The sequence below is a fragment of the Branchiostoma lanceolatum genome, chromosome 14, assembly GCF_035083965.1.
Source record: "Branchiostoma lanceolatum isolate klBraLanc5 chromosome 14, klBraLanc5.hap2, whole genome shotgun sequence".
Lineage (NCBI taxonomy): Eukaryota > Metazoa > Chordata > Leptocardii > Amphioxiformes > Branchiostomatidae > Branchiostoma > Branchiostoma lanceolatum.
The window spans coordinates 10,488,792-10,505,395 of NC_089735.1; the positions used below are offsets into that span (position 1 = coordinate 10,488,792).

The 16,604-nt window shown below is 38.7% G+C and overlaps 1 protein-coding gene across 1 annotated transcript; it reads left to right on the top strand.

Moving 5' to 3' along the window:
- Positions 1-4,989: 4,989 nt before the first annotated feature.
- Positions 4,990-12,690, top strand: LOC136448714 (QRFP-like peptide receptor). Its single transcript, XM_066448350.1, has 5 exons — positions 4,990-5,864; positions 6,431-6,567; positions 8,421-8,493; positions 9,248-9,477; positions 11,380-12,690. Exons 1-5 carry the CDS (start codon positions 5,094-5,096, stop codon positions 11,444-11,446), a joined length of 1,278 nt encoding a protein of 425 aa, XP_066304447.1. The 5' UTR covers positions 4,990-5,093; the 3' UTR covers positions 11,447-12,690.
- The last annotated feature ends 3,914 nt before the right edge of the window (positions 12,691-16,604 follow it).

Genomic DNA, 16,604 nt, shown 5'->3' on the forward strand with positions numbered 1-16,604 from the left:
GACCACTCTTTCTTCGCAGCCATGGGCTGAATTGCAAGGAGCTTACAGTTTGCGAGGCTAAATCGGAAGGGTCTGGGGTGACAGCATAACATTCGGTAACGCGAGAATGCCTGTTTGGATTGTCTTAACATTTAGTATGTTGGTATAGGTCTCGAAATGATGTTGGGCCTCCAATTTGCATAATTTACCAGGAAAATTTAAAGATCCGCTACATTGGATGATAAGACTCTCTAACATGTGGCACCTAACACCTGTCAGTTGACATACAGCGGCAAATCCCTATGCTAGCAGGGAGTGACCCCAAGGGCCCTAAAGCTACATCTAGTTGTCAAAACACAACGGGATGACTAGAAGCTGCATACAACTTGTTTTTCATAATGTTGATAGCTTAAGTGATGCTTGATATTATCAACCCAGTGCATTCCATGATGATTGAAACAATGTAGCATATTTATTTATTCATTTGCAATGTAACATATGTAACTGAGAATTAGAAGGGACATTGATAGATGAAATGTATGCAAATGAACAATTGCAAACTTAATGAGAAATACTGGTATATAGATATTGGTAGATAACTGGAATATCATACTTGTGGCATTTGGAAGCTATGAGAACATTATGCAAATTATGGCTTTTCAACTTACAACTTTTGCTATTTGGGTGAAGAAGATCATCAACTGATATAAAATGTACAACTGTTGACCTTGAACCTCGAACCATGATAAAAAAAGAAGCATTCATAGTACGTCAGTCAAAAATGTTCAAATGACTTGTGGAAGGTGTGAAGTCGCGAAACTCCAGTTACATACTAGGAACAGAAGTCATTAGGCATATTTTTTCATATCCCTAGGCTTATCATATTTAACATTCAAAACACTGCTTGCATATCAAGAAGCTTGAAAGTAACGTTGACGTCCGAAGGCCGAATAGCACTAAAAAGAGCCTAAATTACAAGAAAAGTTCCTCCCCTGTTTATGTATAGATTTAAGATGAGTGAAAATACCAAAGTATCAGCCTAAAATGTAATCGTAGTTGCCTAAAATGCGACACCATAGGCTAACAAACAGGTAATGAATTATAAGTGAATTCAACTTGAAATAAATGTAATATATATATATCACAAAGGCTGCGAGGACCCCTATGAATTCGCCATATGTGATACATAACTTGATTACAATCATATCGCCTAGGGTGAAAAAAAGCTTGCAGTCCAATGTGCGGCTCGAGATAATATGAATGATATTTGCTCAGCTGGAATTGCACAGTTTTGTCTACACAGGGCCCTTTATAATGAAGCAATCAGAATCTTCACTGTTTTGCTTCAAGCAGTGCAGTGTTTGGGTGTATCTGATATGTATACCTGTCTGCAATTTTCGGAATAGCCAAAAAGATGTTTGAGCGTTTCTTCATTTTTATCATAACATCTAAGAGGTAAGGATTTTTACCGCGATCTACGCCTTTAATTTGCTATGGTTTTGCGTTTTTTCCACCTCTCATATTTGGTACAGCCCAACATCCTATGCAATAGAAACCGGATTAGTTATTTTGGAGACGTCGTGCCGTTTCTCGAAACACGCTATGCCTCATGGAATCATGGTCAACAGGGGCCTTCAAGTTGGTAGATACACTCTTGTAAGTTGTTTTCCATTTGACTTCTATATTTGGGGACAATTGAGAATTCTTATGAGTTTTTTTCTGTTAGTGAGAACATGCTCAAGTGAGGTACGGCGCCATTGTAACGAGAATGTTTGGAGCGTAAATAATTCTTGTTGCAATGGTTTGCTGCACTTTGATGGAAGGTCTCTAAAACAGTGCTATGTAGTCTAGTATAGATTGAACATAACAAGAACACACTGTATGGATACCATATATATGCATTGAGCGGCCAAAATCGCATTCGTAATTAGAAACTAAATATGGAGCATAATATCAATGATCATTATTTGGAAGACATGAAATCACACAAAACGTACAAAGTACATTTCTTTTTCACTGAAATTCGTGAACTACTAGTGACATTTTCACCCTGCTTATGTATGTCTCGCTTTTTTTATTGCTTTTGATCAAGAAAGACATGTACGGTCACTGAAAAGTCGCCGCCTCAGTGATAATATGGCAAACGTAAAGTTACAATAATTGTTGTTGATTTCACAACTTTACACTTTATATTATATCATATTAAGTAAATAATTTCTGATAATATCCCATCATCTATAATCCAGGAAAGGTTGCATGATGTTTAATTCGTTAACTAGCCTGATCACACAAATTATTACGTCCAAGAAGTAGTTTTCTATTATACCGGACGCCATGTGTTGTACATTCAAATGGAACGAGACCCAATTGTATATCCTACGGAAGCAACTGAAATTCTAAATATACATTTTCTTCGAGCCTATGGTTTTACCCCCGGGGTGAGGGCACACAGCTACTAATGAGTGAACGGCTGCACCATGGAAAGCGTCTAACACTCAACCATTCTATAGCTTAGAACGGCATTAGTGCCCCCACCGTAATCTACGGGAAGGCTAGTTTGCAGACTTTAGGGGTTTCTGTAAAATGGAGCAGGAATTAACTGTTATAGACTTGTATGAAAACGTGCAAATCGTTTTGAAGGCAAAACAAAACTTATTGCAATCTTTCAAAGCCTTGGAGAATTAGTTTTGACTTCATTTTACTTTTCCAATGGGTTTCTAGATGGGCTTCAACCATAAATTAACAAGTTATGAAAACGGCAGCAGCCGACAAGCCAGCGGTTGGTTATTTATTTTCTAATGTCATTCAGAAAGGTCAGTGTGCAACCTAATCTAGCCTCACGCTTGTTAGCGAGTGAGTGAGTGAGTGAGTGAGTGAATGAGCGTGAGGGAGTGAGTGATTGGTTGGTTGTGGTTGGTTGGTTGGTTGGTTGGTTGGTTGGTTGGTTAAGTGAGAGAGTGTTTTAAGCTCTTAGTACATATTCTGTTTGGTTACAATTGAACTATACATGTAGTAACTTAACTAGCCCTAAAAACTAGCTCTTTTTCACTGCTGCGACTAACGTGCATCGAATGAACCAGGCGCGATGAATATACATGAAGTCAAAACTTTAAGTTGTTTGGAACTGTTTAGACAAGCGCTACATTCAATATCCCGTTAGTGCAAGACTGCCGTATATCATTAAATCATTGCCTAATGTAAGGTTAATAGAATTGGTGAACTTCAGTGAACATGAATATGCTAGTGGTGTTAGGGAATTATCCTTAATGTACTTTTGATGAAAGCGCCTGGGCCGTACGGGACTTAGACTAACTCATGACAAATTAACTTGGTACCAGATAAAGAGGGAGTTCTTCCTTCTCACTTGAAAGGACAAGATAATGCTGATGACTTTTGATGCTTTTGCAGTAACCTGTACTGCACCAAAGTAAGACAATGCTTATGTAACAAACATCTTTGAGGAAAGTAAGGCTTTCAGTCTTGCGAGACAGACTCAATGGAGCCTCTTTAGAGAGTAGACGCAATGGATAACAGTTCGTCCCTTTTCTTGCTTTCTACATAACGTCATCGTTACCTGAGCTGCAAACACGGAGTACTGGGTCAAATATTTCATTCATTATTTTGATTCTCCATCATATGGATTACTCAATATTTCTAGTCTATTACGTTATCGTTATTTCAGTTATCATCTAATAAGGATTTTTGTTGTTTAATGAATAGTTATATTTTCAAGTTAATCTTTATTCCTGTATCATTTGTTATTATTTGACAATCTTATTCTTGCTCAGCATTTCTATGTATGGGGCTGAACCCCCCAGGAATCGTCAGAAAATGCCACCAGGCGACATGTGTTTCTGGCAAAACAAATAAATAAACAATTCATGCTAGTACAATTACTTTTACCGATTACATGGCATTTATTGGATGCACTCAACTTTGTAACAGTTTTGGCAACAAGTGTAGCAATTCTAAGACACTCGTCTGTTTCAATGGCTGATTACCGATCATAAGGAACAAACAAACAAGCAAACAGGAGGCGGGGTATCAGCGCTAACGCAGGAAGAAGGACGGATCGTAGACTGGTGCGCCAGGGTAGGGTCCTCATATTACCTGTACACCCGTGACAGGATGAAGAAAATCTTCGGAAAATGAAAGCAGATGGCATATCCTCTAGGCAATGTAATTAAGGGAGCCCCCATAGTGTACTTGAAGATTAGCTCTTTAAAAGCTAATTATATTCCCCTAATATCAATCTTGTCAATAAAGTTAATTACTGAAGGTTATGATGCAAATGGGCCTTACATTTGCACACGTAGATAACCCTGTTTGTTGTCAATCAAAGCCTAAGCGTCAATATTCCCCTTCAATGTGGAAGGGCTAGGGGCACATATGTTTGGGATGCAGTTAAAGTTTCAACTGACATAAATGGTAACATTGTTAAAAGATTTATCCAAGTTCCTTGAGTGTTTACTATAGACACGTTTTATGGCATGATTTGGTTTGAGAACCACTGTAGGATATAACATGTGAAGTTATCTATTCATTTATTTATTGATTGTCCATATTAAGCATATAAAGACCATCAATGACATACGTGTAATACTGTTGTGTTAACACTATATCAGTGTCCTTGGGAATCGTTGTTATCATTAATTGATTTGTACCTCACATACGGCAGAAGATGAAATGCATTTCAACGTTGATTGTATCATGTTTGATAATGATAGAAATATCATATTTACTGATGTAGAAAGAAAGTCCGTAACTGTAGATTCATGAGCACTGATAAGATATATGTTGCTCGTGCATTTTGATAAATCGATTGAAGCTAACACCATACAATAGAAATTGTCACTGTTACCAAGAAGCGAGAAGATGCCGACCCTATATGCCATAGACCACGATACACGTACCAACATGTCTCTGTTACTACCTGTACCTTCACCTGGGCAAAAATGTACAAGAAATATCTTTATTCATGAATCAATTTTCATAATTTTACAGATTCCTGCAACCACACCGTCAACGTTGACAATGGAAGAACAAGAGACTATTAGTAATTTCTAGATATACATCATGTAGAGTAGGTTCGTAGCTAGATACGACAGTCCAAGATGAATGATACCGACTGTAGACAGGATGTAGATATGACTGACTTTAATTCTTCGATTCCTTGGATCAATACAAATGAGTCAGATTCAGAAAACAGGTCATTCTCATTGACTGGAACGGCATCCTCGATCTCTGTCGCATCCCAGTCCGCCCTTATTATATTTTACGGAGCCGCCACGGTTCTGTCTCTGATTGGAAACTCTATGGTAGTGCTAGTTCTAACCAGAGATGCTCTCAAACGGACTGATCTAAACGTGTATCTCATAAACTTAGCGTTCGCGGACATCACGATGGCAGTATTCTGTATGCCGTTTAGTTTTACTGAAGTCATGCTGCAGGGGTGGATATGGGGGGATGTAATGTGTCCTCTAGTGAGATTCTCACAACAAACGAGCGTACTAGTGAGTATCTTTACTCTGGTGACGATCGGAGTCGATCGTTTCTACGGGGTGGTGCACCCGCTGATGATACGGGTGACGAAGACCAACGCCAGGCTGATTGTGGTGTTGATCTGGGTGGTGTCGTCAGGCCTGGCCATCCCCCAGTTGGCCATCTCCCGACAGGTCGTGTACAGCTACGGGAACTGGTGCGAGGAGATCTGGGCCGAGAAGTACGAGTTCGGCTACACTGTCGCATTCATGCTCGTGTCCTACGCCCTGCCCGTGGTCATCCTGTGCGGCACGTACCTCCGCATCGGAACCGAGCTGTGGGGGAAGGCGCCCGCTGATATCGGTCGGATCGACGACAACAACCAGGCACGCCAACGGAAGAAGGTAGCGAACCACACAGCAATTTCATTTCATGATTGTGAGCAAGATTTAGCAGTTGAAACCGGAGTATTGATTGAAATATTGCAGGATATAGCGGGAAAGACATAATGATACTGAAAGTTGTCTATCGTTTGTTTGTTATGGTATCACAATGAAAGTACCACAATACTGCGACAAAAGCTTAATGGTAAGGCATCGTGCATGACGCATTATGGTCTAGGTCAAAGTTAAAGATCACATAGTTTGTAAACAGATACCACTTTTTGAGTCGTTTTGTAACCTCTTACTTTCTTATAGAAGGTTACACTGTCTAGTTCTCAGTGACTTTCATCATTGGTACGTGGTTAAACCTTCTGTCAAGTCAAAAAAGTCAATACAAGTGAGAATTCTTGCTACTTTACTAGCAAAGGTTTTTTAAACCCAGACCATATTGCGAAATGAATTTGAAGCACTGTAACAGTATGTAGTTTGTCAAATAAAAATACTGATGCGTACTTTGGTAAAACTAGCCTAACCTTGATTTCATTGATACTATTGGGTAACTAAAGCTGGTAGTTTGTGTTTTATAGATCATCAAGATGCTGTGCACTGTGGTCAGCATGTTCGTGGTGTCATGGCTGCCACTCCACGTCTTTCGCTTCATCCTGGACCTGCACCCCAAGTTCGTATACGGCAACCCGGCCCGGTCTTACATATTCTTCTTCTGGTAAGATGATTTTTTTAAATCTTTAACAATGGTGTGAATGGAGAAAAGCGTTTTACGTGACGTCATCGTTGTGACCGCAGCCATGTTGGTGCCCCTATTTGCATTTCAGTGAATCATAGCTTAATCATTTTGGACGTTTGAATCAAGATCTTTGATACTCTTAAATGAACACTGTTAGATGTCTTGGACTCAAAGAAAATAAAGTAATGCTGAGGACACCTTGGCCACGATCCATTGAAAAACAAATACGGACACCAATATGGTGGTCAGCTTTGATGATGATGATGATGATGATGATGATGATTATGACAAGTTTATTCAGCAATTAACAGGCTTGTTTACAAAACGACATCAACTTGTCATACACATAAGACATTTCACTGTTACACGTCACAACTACAGCATTCTTCGGAATTGAAATCTTAATTGCATACTATCATACTAGTCAGTGCTGTTTAGCAGGGTCACCATGTAGTCAATGGGGCTCTTAGTGAACCTGGCAGTATCTAAACGTCTGTAGCCGGTTACACGACCGAGTCTTTCTGCCGGAGATCGCCTCGCGGCACGGTGGGAACCAGTCTCTGAAGATCGGGGATCTCAGTAAGGAGCGAGCATAACTTCTGCATAGTTCTAGTCGGTTATTCTTCACATGGAATTCAAAAATAGAAGAAGAATATAATCAGTTTGTTGGTTTTTCACCAGCAAACATAGCTCAAGCGCTAATGGATTTCCGTTCAATGCAATCTGATCAACCGAAGTCGTATAACATCAGGACATAATCGCAGCACGACTTATTTCTGAGCTTAAAGTAAGTCCTAAATTGCGGTTGTCAAACTGGCGCCAGGCCCATCAGCGTAATCTTTTTAACTACTACAGTCTGTCAAAAATCAAAAGGCGCTACAGCGCGGCTTATGCACAGCCGAGGAATCAGATAATCATATTAACCCCATGTCTTTCTAGATCAGCCATGTACAAATGATAGTTATAATGTGGCCCTGTCTTGTAACACGAGTTACCTTTTCAAAAGTATAACCAATTATCTCAAGCCTCTCCGTAATGGGTTCAAAGGGTCTTCTATAATTGAGTCAAATAACCGCTGTTGGTTGTGGTACACGAAAACAGATTTGGCCAAAGTGCACTTGTAATGAACCAATTACTATTAGCCAAACATCATGTTTGGCGAAGTAAATAAATTCATTCTGACAAGTGTTGATGCATTGACGCAAGTGATACATTTGCATACGGTACACAGAGTAAGTAGATATTATTGTGAACGACTGTCACGCATAACTTTGACGTATCAATAGTTTCGCTTATCTAGCAGAGTATCACTATGAATGCCATGCGACTATCATTGCTTTGCAAGGTTTGCTAGTCGGAGAGTAGTTGACACTAAAATGTTATTTCCATTATTTTTCTACTTATTAGTAAGCTATTTATTGACATGGCTGTTCAGGAGAAACGTCCAGGGCTGCCCAACTAGCCTACGACTATTATGTATCATTCTTATTATAAGAAGCAACAATAACAAGATCTCATTAAGAATCACGTCACAACTATCAATTTAAACAAAATAGTCCTAGTGCATGTATTATGTATCACAAGAACAAGTAATGTGGTGCTGTATTGCTTTGCATATCTCTCCGTACAGTTCATGTTGCCTGGCCACGTGCCATAGCTTCCTTTTTCTTAAGCTATAAAAGTAAAGGAACAAAGCTGAGTGTAATTGCTTTTGATATCTTTCCATACATTGCAGGTTGGGTGATCGAATGCCATATATAGCTACCTCTTTCATGAGCTCAAATGGGAAAGGAATGAATACCCTAAATTGCTTTTAATATCTTTCCATACAGCGCTCACTGGCTGGCCATGTCCCATAGCTTCATGAACCCGATTGTCTACAGCTTTATGAACGACCGATTCCGGGTAAGTAGCATATATAATAGTTGTTTCATTGCAAACCAAGTGAAGTAACCTTTTGATAAACTATCTGAAAGGCAGAGGAAACCAGTTGGGATCTTGAAAGCCGTTTACTGTCTTTTAAATCGATTCTATCTTTAAAGGTAAGAAACAGAAAATTAGATGTGAGGTTAACGTTTTTCCTCGGTGTATTCTGCTTAAGTCTAGGGACTGTTGCTAATGCTGTTAGAAGAATTATATGGATAAGAGTAGTAATCATGTAAGGTCATCAAACACCGGGCGGCCACAGCTGTGGTTCAAAGATGTCTGCAAGAGGGGCTTGAAGGCTTTAGATCTTAATACCTGGGGGGACCTTGCAAATTTCCGGATGCACACTGAGCTGACAATCAGGGGAAGCTAGACTGATGCGCAGTGCAGTAAAAAGTGGATCCGCAGAAACAAACTTTGTAATAGAACTGAGTCAGCTTACAGATGTGACTTATGTGGTAGAGACTGTCATCCTAGTATAGGACTGTTTAGCCATAGCAGACGCTGTAGGGATGATGTGAATTAGGATTTTACCATGGTCAATATTGACTGAAGGAAGCCATATATTTGCCATATTGGCTCACAATAAATATAATGAAAAAAAGTTACAACAATCAGATTGTCATTTGTCCTGACGACGACCAGAGAACCAGTCGATAATGCAATCATTTTTTTGTTTCTGCAGAAATGACTTTATTATTTTTCATAATTATATGTGTATCTTGGCACACAGGTTGAGCTGTGTCACCTGCTTCGCCAAATGCTGGCTTGCCGTACGGCCCGTCAGGTCCCCGCTATCCAGCAGCGCCGCAAGAAGATGGGCAACATAGAGATGGTGGAGCTGAAGAACCAAGGGGACACCAACGGCAGCATGTCCCAATCACCGGATCCGCGGGCCTGTAGTCCCCAGTCACCGCTGACGTTCTTCAACGACATGGAAGGGAAGGGCCGAAGATACACAAGGTAAGACATAAGCCACCTCAAAGTTCTGAATGCGCATGTGCGGTCGCGATGCATTGTGGTCCATGTCAAAGTTCACGACTTTCTTACCTTGAAAGGGTTCCCCCTGTTTGCTATGCTTTGTTTCCTAACACTCTGAGATCGCCTATTACACGTATTGAATAAAACGATCCAAGGGATTGGTTTATCTTCTACAAAAAGACATGGATTAAGGTGGATCCTATGTAATAGACGTCGCAGCTAGGAATAGTATGGAAAGGAAATGAAAAAAAATGACATGGCTTACTATTGACTTGTCGAAAATGACTTAGCCCAAAACCTTTTGCTAATCATATGGATTTTGGAGGATCAGTTGTCAACCAATACTTTACCTTGCTAAAGAGGTTATCATTAGAGGCCCTCTCCTTTATCCAAACTATGTTTTCTCCATATCCTAGACCGTTGAAAAGTTTCCATCAATTCGACAGGATAATTGGTTTTGACACACCATCCAAAACTTTGGGTAAGTTTTGCTATTCTGCATCACCTCCGTCAAAACACGCATTTAGAAAATGTTGATTTCCAGATACTAGAGGTGACCTTATAAGATCAGACTAGGCACTCACACCTACGCTGTCTAATCAGCATGACAGCGCTGTAGGCGGTACTGAATTAGAATCTCTAAGATTCAAAATCCGTTGGTCGTAACGGTGTTTTCTGAAACATGCACACAACAAGACTCATGCACTTTACCAAAGAGTCACGTATGCTGACCCTCATTAGCGTTGTAGCCATTTGTCGAGCTTGTATCAAACATACCTTACAACAATGTAGAGAGGGTTTCGTGTGACCGAAGTGACACCCTGACCTCGGGTGAAATCGTACTGAGTGCTCTGTGGCATTTCCATTTCAGGGATATTTTTTTTCATCACGTCTTACTGGTTTATTCGCTCTATAGATCTACGTAGTTTACAGTTATAGTATCTCAAATACACAAAGCCATACCGCCTTCGACAATTTCAGCGGGCGGGCAACTGATACGAGGATACAAGTCCTTTCAGTCGCCACAAAGATGGCAAGTTGTTTGCTCTCACAATTCTTCAGCTTGATACAAATTATTTCATACTGATAAAAAAGTCTATATCTAGTCTATTCTAGAGGGAGATACACGGGACCTTTCTCTTGTCTTTGTTTTGAAATCTCTTCGTTTTGAAATCATTTTTACTTTGAACGAAGGAAATGAGACTGGTCTTTGAAAATACACATGTGGTTGAGCACAAAGCGAGTGCCATGGGCCATGGCAGCTCTCTTGATATTCAGCATCACAGAGAACGAAGATATCATTTTAATGGGATTTTCAATCTATAGCGGATGTTTCCCAGCGGATGTGACAATTGCACGCATTCTATATTTGTACAGCCAATATAAGCGCCCTTCGGTGTAACGCATCCGCTAAATTTCTGCATGCTTCCCAAAGTACCACTAAGATGATAAGATTTTGTACACCCTTCCAAAATCATATTGTTAGTTTTAAATACCATAGACCAGAAAGCAAGCCTATCTATACACTTATATGGGAAAACTATCGACAAAAGATTAGCTACTGTCACTGTAGTAGTAAAGGTTAAAGCACTACTACTGCTACTACTACTATATTACTACTGATAATACTACTACTACTACTACTAATACTGATACTACCACTGCTATTACTATTACTATTACAGTCTTCTTTAGGATAGCTGAGAACCAGATTGCTCAGAACATACCTTCCGAAAGTATGACATGAGCAATCGGTCAACGGCGTTTGGTAGTCTTAAGTGGCCCCCGTCTTGGTCCAATAAAGATTGGTGGATCTGAATATACATTTATCACATCCATAAGTAGGCGGTTGTATGTCTAACATTTTCATTTTCATTTTCACAGCCCTGTTCTGGAAACAATCCTCGACGTTGTCGACGACAACAGGCCGCCCCGTTTTGAAACAACTTGAGCGAGAGGGAAAGGTTTGAGTTCTGCCTACACCTACACTACTCGCCGGTCGACCTGAAGAGGGGCACAAGTCTAACGATAGAGTAAGAGGTATAAAACGTCAGATTCTCAGAAAACAGACTTGCCTTATCTCATGTTGATGAGATTAGAATGAGTGTTAGATAATTAACAGAGAAAGAATGTATAAGAATGTTTATCTGAATTGGTGATTGGTATTAGGGTTGCCTTCGTAAGAGAACACCACTTCTTGGGTCTTTGACGAGCACGAAGACGTTATTAACGTACCCTCATAACGATGTACAAATTTGTAAATAAGAACATTTTATCAACGTTATCATCTTTAGAAGAAGAACATGCTTGCAAAACTGCAGAAAGCCAACATTTGCAAGCAAACGTGTATATATCCTAAACTTTCTATAAAACGGATTATATTTCTAGCATCAAAGTTGTATTTACCGTCAGTTTCCATTTGCGCCAATGTGCAGTTTATTTCTTAATGAATTACCAAACGTGCCCAAAATATATATTCTCTATTGGCCCGGTGTATTGCTACACGAAAAGTAGAAATTACAGAAAACACTTTTTTGACCCCGACTATTTTGACCCAAAATTACCTACTTCACAGTATTTTGTACAGTATTGTATTATATGGCTATTTTGATTTACATGACTGTACAACTTTTTAACGGAACCACTTTCAGAAAAAGTATTTTGTGTGAAAACATCCAAAAACCATATAGAAGCTTGCATTGAGACTAACCACTGCCAAGTTACCTCATTACGAGTCCAACACCGTTTGGCCTTACAATATGACACGTTCTCAAAATGTTCTAAACCGCCTGAAGGGCATTGTCAAGGAGATCAAAAAGTGCCAAGAAACATGGAAACAAAATCAAGTTTCTCTTTCGCTTAGAGGGGCTGAAAATCTGATTAGACTTCTGCCACATTTAATAGCCTTTGTGACGAAAACAACATCAAATGTCACCAGTAACTTGATATATGTAAATTATGAATGAGTTATAAATACAAGAGTATGGAGAGTTTCTGATGATAGTGTTAACCGGAGTCAAGTACATAGCCAAGATGATAACAGTAGTATGATGTCTATATGAATACTAAATGAGTGATTTGTAAATACACATCTCTCTATCTCAAATCATAAGGGATACAGTGAAGTATTTATTCATATTTTGGACAAGAAATATGCTGAATATACAGCGCCACTGAAATCCCGTAGATTTTTACCCAAAAAATCAATGGTATTAGAATATAGGTGGGTTGAGTGGCGGCTCTCTTTTGTTGTTTATTGGCATATTGGTGTATGATAATAGCATTCAAGATAAGAACAAGGGAGACCAAAACCTAATTTTTTTTGTTGTCTCATGGCTCCCAGACAACTTCAAAGTGTAAGAATACTAGCATTGCAGTTAATATATATACATTCATAAGCGAAAAGGTTTTAACTAATAGAAAAAGATCAATAATGTATCTTAATATATTTTACACAGTAACGTTGATTATATTTGAAAGGAAAAGATCACCCAACACACATAGTACTCCAGAAACCATTAACTTAACAAAAAAAGATAATTCAAAACTTCTTTATCAACATTTCAGTGAAGATGCATTTGCGTTGGTGATTTGGAAAAAATAGATTATTGATCAAAAGTACTTGATATTAGAATCAGTGAGTTGAATAGTTTAGAATCTGATATGAAAAAATCTTTTCACACAATATACATATAAGGTATCACTTCAAGTATTGTTCTTGTAATTGCTCTTGTCCAAAATTCCTGCCAGGGGCAAAATCTTCTAATCTTCTAAATTCATTTGCATTGAGTAATCGACGAACGTGGTCTGGTATGATTGAGCATATTCAGAATGACCCATCGCAGGTTACCTTGCAATGTCTGTATATATTCAGAATTAGAAGATAGGTATTGTACATAATCTAAAGATACACACTTCGTTGATTGTTATTCCTTAACAATTAAAAAAACACCTACTAGATAACACAGCAAGAAATAAATCGAAAGTGGCTGGACGAAATCAGTGCAGCGCACTGATTACAATTAATGACTAGAGTAGTAGTTAATGTATAGGTTTAAGTATTGAATACTACGTTATGTGAGTAATCATAAAACATTGAATATAGTTCTAGCAGAATAGGAACTTGATAATGTACTATTGGCTTTGATTATTGCACTTATCTAAATATAGGAATTTAAAAAAATCACACAAACAAAATATAGATTAATGCTAAACATTGTAAAACAGTGCTTAATGTCTGGTTTAACAGATATTTAGATACAAAGGTTATGAAAAAATATCATATCCAAGGATTTTACATGGTAAATCAACTCGATTTACTGTTTTAGAACTACCTTCACTTTTAAACGGATGGGACTTGTATTTGTCCTTATTTGAATGTTGCTTACAGAAGCCATGAAATACATTGATAACGCTAGATGCAAAATAGATATATGCTGCACTTGCTGCCTATAACACTTTGTAGTGAAAAAATGTGTTCGGCAAAATGTTGCAACTTACAAGTACTAAAAATGAAGAAAACGGATTAAGGTACATACGCTGTGATGATCAACTTAGTTGTGAATGATTAGATGCGCAAACATATTTTTAGATTTTTAAAAAAGAACTTGTCTTATGAAAGATTTCATCAGTTAGAACATGTATATCTCCCAATGAACAGTAAGCCTAATCTTGTTGGCTTTTCGCGTGTCATTTGAGAAATTCAGTTTTTATCTAAACGTGATGTATTCATGTTGCAGAAATGTGTTTGTATTGTTCACTCATAACCCGTCTCTAACTCTACAGTGATTTTTTTGTTCAAACAGGACATATGCAAACCACATAGAAACGTAAACTATTTTCCATTCAATTGCTTCATTGCCCTCTACGGTTTGTCAACAGAAAGTCGACTGGTTTTGATAATTTGTCAGAAAAAAACATAGAGGCACTTTCTGACAGACCCTGTTCTTTCATTTCAGTCTTTACTATAGTACATTGTTCTTTGTTGAACAACCTAAATTATTCTTACCTTCCAACGTTTCTGTAGTCCTCCTGCTACCTTCCTCAGGGTGACAGTGACTAATTCTACCTTTTTACCGCTAGAAGGCGCTGCAGCGAGGGTTACGCGGCCCCAAATGTGACTAAGATTGTATCCCTCTTAATATTGTAACCGGATTATCTGTGTCCATTTTCTTACCTAAGCTTTAACGCGCCATTGGCAATTGCCAAAAAAACGACAGAAGAACAACATCACCCAATACAAATCAGTTCGCTAGTAGTTGGTTTGTAGAATATATCTTATTCGCGCATTACTTGCAGTTGGCAAGGGCCACGTTCTCTAAGGTGATTCACCTTTTTTTTTACAGTTTGCTTCCTGCCACCCACTCCATTGGTCTGCCCTTTGCATTTACAAAGAACGTAAACCAATAATGTCGATTTATTCAGTAAGCGTATTGTAGCATCTACTGCATTGCAGGTACTATGACACCAAGCTGTACAGAATTCATCATAATCATCATTGATAATTTCAACTTTGATTTAATTGTGTACGTGCCTGTGTTTGCAATGATACACCAACGACAAGAAAAATATATAAATCTAATATATATGGTATTATTTCTGATATGTGTAGTGCATTGGTGTCTTCTGCAATGGTAATAGTTTCCTGAATTTGCAGAATATCATTACTGTATTCACGTCGTATGTTATGATTGTTCGTACAGGAGAATGTACTGATATTAATTCCAGCCAAGCTATTTGTAAAGAACACGTTCTAAACGGTGATAAGTAACTAAACAAAGCTATCAACAGGCTGCCAAGTTGTGATACTTTGCCTGTCTGTGTCTGTTTTTACAGTGCTCCGTACTGTAATTGTTATTGTTATTGCAAACAGAAAAAGAACCGGCACCTCTAGGTGTTGCCAAAAATGTGTAAAGATACTTCTGACTATATTTCCATATACCCAAGACTGGTGTACGTGTTTTCTGTGTGAAGTAGTTAGAACAGCATATGTGCGTCATTTACACACGTTACACATCCAGTGATGTGGCATATACTGTGTGGTTGACTTTTAATGTTAAAGACCTATGTTATTAATATCTTCCCATATGGGCTAAGAACAGGTAACAAAAGAAGAAGTGCAAAAACGCATGTTTGCATGAGATCTCTTATGTGGATTTGTCTCTTCGTTATTCTTGATGACAATGGCAATGCAAAATCATATAGATTTTGTCATGAAGGGTTAATCTATACGCCCAAGAAATTTTTATGTGTCCGTATTGCATACTTGTATGACGTTTATTCCAACGACTAGATTGATGTCAAGAGAAAAGGTCAAATGAAATGCTCTTCGGATCTTGAAACATAGTACCATTTGGTTAGCGATGTAAGGAAAACAGTTCTGGCACTAGCTGCCAATAATGTATGTTGCACATGGGAAGATACATAAGTTAAAAGGTAAAGCGGTCGAACCTCGGACTGAGGTTGTAGAATAATTTTTCGCTAGTTACCATTATAGTACAATGCGGCTTCGCTACGGCTCGAATACATTGATAGCTAATATTGTTAGTGTTCTGTTTTGTGAAGTATTTTGGAGTATTAAACATCTGTGTTTTGAGAAGAAACTGGTTGGCTTCAACGTTCATGATGTGCTATGAATTTTTATTTAGTATGAAATTCGTGATTTCTAAGTACATAGATGTTATGATTCAGACTTTGCTTGCCACCAAACAAACTGTGTATCTCATGCTGCCACTCACAAAAGACCGTTGAACACATCATCTGGATAGTCGCATTCAGAAATCGACAAGTGAATTTCGTGCTTTCCACAGTGCACACATCCAGGGTTCCGTTCTCTAGGGACTGCTGTGACATAGAAAGGAAAGTCTGATGACGCACGGCGAAAGTGTCTTCTACCACAAACGCTATTGCTTCTCATACAGCGCCAACCAGGATTTGAAATATATTGAGGAAAAGTGGTAAAGGCCACGGTTAGAATGCCTCGCTGAAACGACAATGCGTATAGAGCAAAGCCACACCTCCTACAGGTGGCAGATAGCTTAGACAGTATCGCCCGTCCCATATCCACTAGAACATTTAAGCCCATGTCTCACAAGGTCGACCATGGCCTC

What these genes read in the sequence shown, in the direction of transcription:
- LOC136448714 (XM_066448350.1), top strand. Translation starts at nt 5,094, where the DNA reads ATGAATGATACCGACTGTAGACAGGATGTAGATATGACTGACTTTAAT. An exon ending in TCTTACATATTCTTCTTCTG is followed by an intron (nt 6,568 to 8,420) that starts GTAAGATGATTT and finishes CTTTCCATACAG; the next exon opens with CGCTCACTGGCTGGCCATGT. An exon ending in TTATGAACGACCGATTCCGG is followed by an intron (nt 8,494 to 9,247) that starts GTAAGTAGCATA and finishes CTTGGCACACAG; the next exon opens with GTTGAGCTGTGTCACCTGCT.